Genomic DNA, 8349 nt, shown 5'->3' with positions numbered 1-8349 from the left:
GGGTGGGTGGGGGTGGGGGACTCCTGCGGTGTATCAGGACAGGGCTAAGTGGACACATGGCTCACATGGACCCAATGATACTGAAAGTACTGGAAGCGTAAAGATACTGTTCCAGACACGTGATCTCTGTAGTGACGGGATCGTCTTTGGTTTCTTTGGTTTTCCAGAAAGAGGCTGGAAGGCGAAGTAAGAGCTAATACACAATTATCAGAAGGAAGCTTTTGTTGGAACTGTTGGTCTTGGTCTTAAGAGACTCATGTGGTCTCTGATCAACTTTATGAGGGAAGTGGTTGCGGACAGGGTTGATGGCAGTATTTCCTTTGCTGTCCATCAGCCAGTGCACAGTGCTTTGATGGAGGGAAGCTGACAGACTTTAATCTGCTCAGACTGACCAGTGTCCTGGAGGCTGTTGTTGGAATATGAAGAGGCAGAGAATAACCAAACTGTGCTGGAGGGTGTTGATGGATGTGGGACATTACATTTTGTAAATAGTTAGATTTGTGTTGCATTACATAAATGTGACTAATGTGTTAGGCTGTCACTTTAATATCAGTAGTAAAGCAACAAATACCTGAGAAACAGAAATGATCATCATTTTGTCACTTTTTATCTTGGATTAACTTTCAGTTGATCAACCAATTAATCAACTGATTGGTGTAGTGCTAATTGTCACTTAGAAGCTACTTGGCTCCTGGTGAAGTGGTTCCATGCTTCCTTCATTGGTACCTGTTTTTTTTTTTTTATTGCCAACTGAACAGTGACCACACCGGATGTTGAGCTTGTTTCGTGCATCATCGCGTCCTTTGTATGCAGACTCCTCTGGTGACACACGGTCAAATTTATTTAGCTTTTACTCAATTGAAAACGCTGATGGAGCAGATACAACTGCATTGACACCATTTGTTTTCGAGCCTGCTCGGTGGACGTTGTGCTCTGCAGGAGAATGAGTAGGTGACGAGGAATTAGAAAAAAAAGTAATTTTAACAAAGGAACACAAATGGAGGCCGTGCAGGACTAAAGATTGTAGCAATGCAAGCAGAGTGGTTGAGTGTAGCGAGCAGCAGAGTAGTGGAATTATGAGAGAAAGAGGCAGAGTGGGACTGAGAGAGTGCTTAGAGATTGTGGCAGTAATCCCCTGGCCATCTGTTGCTCTCTCTCTCTCCCTCTCTCTCTCTCTCTCTCTCTCTCTCTCTCTCTCTCTCTCTCTCTCTCTCTCTCTCTCTCTCTCTCTCTCTCTCTCTCTCTCCCCCTCTTACACTGGCTCCACCTGATCAGATCCAACTGCCAGCACAAAGCGGAAGTACACCACTGCCTGCAACAGTAGTAGCTTAGGGTGTCACTTCCTGTTCCTACTCTCCTGCTCTCAGTCAAACAATTGGAGGCTCCATATAAAAAATTAAAAATAAATCATCATTGAAAGGTCAGGCTACCAGCTTTTATTAGTGTCTGCATGAGTAGATTTTGAACAGTGCATATTTGATCAAAAAAAAAAAGAAAAAGATGATTGCATCTCATTTGTCGCTTTGAACAAAAGCATCTGCAAAATGAATACATGTAAATGTCTAAATGAGTAAACAATCCAGCCTTCTAAAAAAGTACTCCGTATCTTTTAGCAAATTGGTACCACAGGATTATTAAATCCTGTTGACAACAGCAGAAAACTGAGAACTATTTAATAATAGTGCAAGTCGCTTTTAATCAGCTTCTTGAATGTGGAGATTAGCTGATTTTCTTTGACAGGCTTTGCGAAGAAGTTATTCTTATTATCTTATTCTTATTCTTATTCTTATTCTTATTCTTATTCTTCTTATTATTATTATTATAAATATCATTGTGCTCCATAGACTGATGGTCAGATAAAACAAGGAAATAAAAGAATTCATCTTGTTCTCTGGAGAATTACAAAGGGAATTTTTCAATATTTTCTGACTTTTTATAGACAAACAGATTTATCAGTTCAAAATTTTGCACCATCAGCTTTCAAGTGTAACAATCAAAGTGAACCTTTTGATGATACTGTAGAAGGTTTCATTATTGACCCTTAGGTGGAATGTATGCTATGATCTATGGGACTCCATAGTATGTCTGATCCAGTTGACCTTTTTCACAGCAGACATTTTAACTTGTCATAGTAGAAAAAGCACAGGTGTTACTAAAAACAATTATAAACAATACCTCTGTTCTATTGTCCCAGTAAGTGTCCCAGTAAGCCATAAATCAAGTTGCAGGCATGTTCAGAAGAAAGTAATCACACTGGGTTAAAAAAAAAAAAAAAAAAAAAGGGAACAGGGTAATTCTGCATCCAGCCCTGCCTGAGCTAAATGGCCTCTAAAGCCATGGAGGGCCCAGGACAGAAAATGATAAGCATCAGTTTCCACAATAATGGCCCCCTGGTTTATTGCCCTCTGCTCTGTGTGTCACAGCCCTAAATAACATCATGCAAATTAGGACATAAGGCCACCATGCCAGCTCATTTGCGCCACTGACAAAGAGATAGGCCCATGGCTGAAAAGGCTTAGTGGAAAGCCAAAAAAAAAAAAAAAGAAAATATTCACACTGTTGCTTCCTCAACACATTTCCACTGCTCCCTTTCCGCTTCACAATGAGGTATGTTCAAGACAGGAAGTGCTTCAGTGACAAATGAAGGAAGAGTTCTTTCTTTTTGCTTTTCCTTTGTGATAACAAAGTTCCCATTTCCCCCACTGTTATCCTAAAAGACAACACTGGAAAAAACGCTTTGGGTTTTCTGAGTTTTATTCTTTAAATTTAGTGTTGGTTTGTGGCTAAAATTGTAACATCCAGTGCATGTAACCGCATTTCTTTACATTGATATATATTCTCAAACTTGCACTGCTTTACTATAAATTGTCTAACATACAAAGGCTACTTTACTCTAATGATCTAACCACATAACCCCGAGGCAAAGGTTTTTTTTTTCATTCTGAAAGGAAAACAAATAAATATGTTCTACTCCCACATAGTTACATAGACGGGACGGGGGATGTTGCATGGAAATATGAAAGTGTCATTTGTGCCTCCATCATCCCGTCCTGCCCATCTGCCATCAGAGGCTCCAGAGGTTTAGTGGGTTACATGCCTGAGCACATAACTCTGCCACAGCAATCACAATTAATCCCCTCCAAAGCGCTTCACAATCCCATAAACGTTATTGTATAGATGCATCAAGGGGCTAAAGATGGTGGGTCTAAAAATAAACCAAAATACACGAGCCTGCCTTTTTCCCCCCTTAAATAATTACTGTGAGGTTTTTGGAAATGGCTGCTGTAGTCAGACATTTTGCTTTTTTTTTTTTTTTTTTTTTGTTATCTTAATACCCATCTGCCCCGGTCCACTTTTGCCATTGTTTTTTGCGGGTTTGTTTCCCAGCTGTTGTGTTTTGTGTTACAGCTGTTTAGGCTTATGCTTCTTGATTATATTAAAATTGGTATTCTGCAATAAAATGTATTCGTCAGCTCTGACAAAATGTATGTGTCAGTACTTAGTATGTTATTTTCTACTTGTATAATTAATTTCTTTTCTCAATCCAATGTATATGCGCGTCAGTATAACCTGATTACAAATATTCCAATACACAGATTATATTTGAAGTATTTTTATCACCCCTGAGCGTGTACTCACGTGTACATATAAACTTATGTAATGTCAACTTTCTTAAGCTATTTCAAAGGAGAACTAATGGAAAATATAAATGATGTACTGAAACTACTGAGTCACTGTAGCAATTGGAACTATAAGGCCTGATTCACTCAGTCTCCTCCAGACAGTGGATGTTGAGATGAGTCTGCTCCTTGAACTCTGTGAAGCATTCATGTAGGCTCTAATCTGAGGTGCTGTTAATTGGCTATTTCTAAGGCCGGTAACTCTAATGAACTTATCTTCTGCAGCAGAGGTAAGTCTTGGTCTCCCTCTACTGGGACGGTCCTCATTAGAGCCAGTTTCATTGTTTTTGCGACTGCGCTTGAAGTTACATTCAAAGTTCTTGCAATTTTCCAGATTTACTGGCCTTCATGTGTTAAAGTGATGTACCGTCGTCTCTCTTTACTTAGTTGAGCACTTCTTGACATAATATGGATTAGTACTGTATACCAACACTACCACGACACAACACGGCTGATGGTCTCAAACGCATTAAGAAGGCCACCTGTTAACTGAAAAGAATCCCAGGTGACTGCCTCATGAAGCTCATTAAGATAATGCCAATATTGTGCAAAGCTGTCATCAAGTTAAAAAGTGGCTACTTTGAAGAATCTAAAATATATATATATTGTTTGTTATATAGCACTTTTTTGTTTACGACATAATTCCATATGTGTTATTTCATAGTTTAGATGGAGTCAGTATTCTACAATGAAAAAAGTATTCAAAGGAAAACCTACATGGCTAGATGTGTCTGGTACTGTATGTGTCAATATAACTTGATCACAAATATTCCAATACACAAATTGTATTTTGCAGAAATATATTTAGCACCCCTGTACAGTGATTTGTATATATAAACTTAAATAATATAAACTGTCTAAAGCTATTTCGAAGGTGATATGATATTTATATATGGAATAGATTGTGTATCAGGAAATCAAATACAGATTAGTTCTTCAGCAGTTGTTTAATTTGGAAGAAAAAAAAGTAATAGGGAAATAGAAATTAGGCAAATTGCTTCATAATGTGTGTTTTTATTTCACCCAGTGAGCCATGGTGATGCATAAATTCAGCAAAAACATTGTGTGTTCTTGTCGTGTAATAACATTTTGACCCGAAGCTGCCCACCAAAACAAATAGCTCCTCTATTTTAATCAAGCTGCACGTTAAGTGTTGTTGTTCTTGTAGGCGAAAACATCGTGAGGCTGTCGTTCAGGTGTCACGAGTCATCAGCTCACGCCTCGCCTCTCTGCATATCAATGAATTTGTCAGGCCTCAGTAATAGGAGATCCTGTCCATTTTTTTTCGTTACTCATGCCTGGGTATGTTTGCGTTTCCTGATCTGTTTTCCTCACCAAGAATAACAACAAATGCTAATCATTGTTTTTGTTGTGTTTTACAGTGAAGAAAGCCAAGCTCCAAGGAACTCCAGGTGAGTACTACTGAATTTGTTCAGTCTGATCATAGATGTTTCACATTTTAAACACATTTCTCCGTGAGATAATCTACAACAACCTCACCCGGTGTAAAGCTGTAGGAGAATCCCCAGTAATTTAATTGTTGTTGGAAATATGCCACACACACACACTCATCTTCTCATGTAGGTTAATCACTCAGATTCTGGCAAGTCACCGAAAGCTAGGTTTGATCTTGCATCATGTAATCCTGTGTCCTTCCACGCCGAGTCTCGCACAGGTGAGCTTAGATCGGTGGCTGCTAAGTCCAAATCCCCACGCTCTCCACCTTGGCAAATCCCTGTAGTGTTCAGCCTCACGCCTCCCTTTAAGCCATGTGACGCTTCTGTCCGAAGCAGGCATCAGCACCGACAGAAAGTCACCGCGGCTTTGGATCTGCCGGTGACACTTTACTCTCATTCTTCGTCCCCGGCTGACCTCCGCAAAGTCAATTATCCAGCAGGTCTCTACATTTGTTTAGCGTGTGTGTTTTACCCTTCATGTTAGGGGAAGCGTAATGATTTTATTTCACAAGCAGCATTGTGTCTGCTGCGCTGAGATATTGGTTTTAAACTGTCAGTCTATGCTGGCCTTCTCTGTCCGTCTGCCTGTGCCTTCCTCCCTCCCACAACTCATGTGACACCTGCCCCAGAGCAAACATCAGGGATAATTCAGTTAAGCCTGTCGTCACCCTTAGGCGAAATGTAAACTTCAGTCACTTTTCTATGGCACAGGGCCAAGAGGGATATGTCAGGAACAGTCCTGCAATAGATTTAGAACACCAAAGGTGAAGCTGATACAGTAAATGATGTCATCTTTAGCAAATGGTATGAAAAGAATAATCTTATAAATACTGTGAGACTGATAATGTAGCTTTAGCAGTAGCAACCTGCTCAATCAGGTTTTTCAAGGAACTGTAACTAGCAAAAAATCTCCTCTTCAACGCATTGTGCTAAATTAACCCTGTGCAATAGGAGGGATGGAAATACAGGGTGGAATAATAATATAATCATAATCAACTCTTGTTTCTTTCATTATTGTGGAGAGCATGATTTTGGCACATTTTTAATTCATACATTTTGTAGACTTTAAACCTAGACGTAGACCTAGACCACTATTCCTTAGACCACACACACTCTGGGTGTTACATTGTTTTTGGGCACTGAACTGGCTCACTGTCTCATTATGCTGCAAATACAATAAATTGTGCATCAAAGCTGCACATTCTGCTGACGAGATCTGTACTTAATCTTCTCTTTACTTATAGGAAAGGCATGTTGAGATCAGATTACTGCAGTTATGTCATTTTTTTCTTTTGCCATTATGTCACCGTACTCCTCATGCTTGTGGGAATTCTCGGAAGTAACAGGCCCTTTGTCTGTTTATTCAGGTTTAAGGAACGAAGTACTTAACATGTCATGGCTTTTTAATAATCCTCGTAATAACCCTAACTTGCTCTGCAAAGGAAGATGTGAGACTTATTGGAAGAACCCTCAACGTTTACATAAGGCTGGTCTGGGATGTGTGTTTGTGCTGCGCTTTCACCACACCTTCAGATGGATAGCTCTTAGGCCTCACTTTAGAGGCCTTACATTTGGTTGTTTCTGTAGAACTGAAGGTGACCTTGGATGGGCCAGTGGCCAGCTGTCTTACTTTCCACTGATTGCCACAGGAAACTGGGGCTTGATAAGGGCCGTGTGTTGCTGGATTTCTCTCTGTGTATGTATGTGTGCTCAGTCTCTGCATGTATGCCTGCCCAAATATTTTAGTGTTTTTTAAGTAATTTTAGTTTCTGAAAACTATGCTAAGATACTCAGAATGCACCCTGTACAGATGGAGACTTCTCATGAGGTGGTCCCATCAATGGTGGAAAACTCCTCCAATAGATTTATGTCTCTTGTTGCATGCAACATTGATGACTGGTCTGAATTTGAAATGTCAGCCTTCCAACTGCCTGCGTTTCCCTGACTAATTCATTGAAAAACTCATCATCAATCAATAATGGATGAAGACACACTGAGGGCTCAGGGTGAGCGGGCGGTTCACAGGCAGGGACTGCGAGTTCTGTCTTAAAACATTGACAGGACAAGACGGCTGTATCATCCCACAAGTCACTTCATGTGATTCCTCCACTGGCAGGTGTGCTTGATGTGCTTTCACTATGTCACTGTGTGTGTGTGTGTGTGTGTGTGTGTGTGTGTGTGTGTGTGTGTGTGTGTGTGTGTGTGTGTGTGGATCCTACAGAGTTAAAGTGCCTAAGATTTCACAGTTTCACTTATGTTAGGTACAAACTTGATGTATGTGGATTTACATATATTGCATGCTTGAGTGTGCTTGACCCTGACCAATATATAGGCAGGGCTGATTTTATAAGTTGCTGTCATCTTGTGTTGGATATATCAGTACATGCTTTATGTATACAGTCTTTTGGCGAACATTAGAAGAAATTGCTGAGCTGGAAAGTTTAGCAGTTGAATAGTGTGTTTAATTTAACTCAACTACGTTTTATAGCTATTATTTTGTAATAATTTAATGTTAAGTGAAGCTTCCTGTTCAAAAATACTATTTTAACTGTTGGTGTCATCTTTGTTTTCTAATAAAAGTTAGACATACAGTATGTTTATCACCATTAAAAACAAATTAAACTTTAAACCAAACCTAATCAAAAGGCCACTGATGCACCATAGGGATGTGTTTTAACGCAGGCAAAGAAGGATGAATGTCCATTCCAATCTTGCAGTTTTTATGTGGATTTATTGCAACAAAATAAAACAAACAAAAGAACAAAGAAAAACCATGGCTGCTGCTGCCTCTCTTTGCACTGGTAAAAAAAACCATTGGCCCACCCTGGTGCATGCTGGTCCTCAGTGTGCCTACCTACTCAAATAACCCCAAGTGCCCAGTGTTAACCAATTACCAAAAAATAAACAAAAATACTAATTATACAAATCTAAATATGCTAAACAAATAACTAACAAACAAAAATATTATCAAAAATTTAATTTCAATAAAGCAAGCAAGTTAATCAAACAAACAAAGTTGCTCATAATTAATCAATTAAATTTACAACTAAACAAAACTAACAAAACTAACAAGTAGCTCCAACAACAACGTTTTATAGAACTTCACAAAAATGATTGTTTTTTTTATTGATTTCTGTTAATTCTATCAGTTAAAGCTCAACCAATACTGGATTTAAGCCATTAAAAATACTGGTATTGGTATTTGGGAGCAT

At 39.2% G+C, this 8349-nt stretch overlaps 1 protein-coding gene across 2 annotated transcripts in view; it reads left to right on the top strand.

Annotated features, from left to right (window-relative positions):
* Window positions 1–8349, top strand: part of unc13bb (unc-13 homolog Bb (C. elegans)) — a 64582-nt gene that overhangs the window by 3907 nt on the left and 52326 nt on the right. For both annotated transcript variants that reach the window (XM_087174310.1, XM_087174309.1), the window contains exon 2: window positions 5063–5092. In XM_087174310.1, the coding sequence (XP_087030436.1) occupies window positions 5063–5092 (30 nt within the window). The remainder of the gene's footprint in view (window positions 1–5062; window positions 5093–8349) is intronic.

The sequence above is a fragment of the Seriola lalandi genome, unplaced genomic scaffold (genome assembly GCF_002814215.2).
Source record: "Seriola lalandi dorsalis isolate HSWRI2012SDOR001 ecotype SW California unplaced genomic scaffold, Sedor1 jcf7180002054337, whole genome shotgun sequence".
Lineage (NCBI taxonomy): Eukaryota > Metazoa > Chordata > Actinopteri > Carangiformes > Carangidae > Seriola > Seriola lalandi.
The sequence above is the reverse complement of the archived record's forward strand: the minus strand, read 5'-3'. Positions and strand labels throughout refer to the sequence as shown.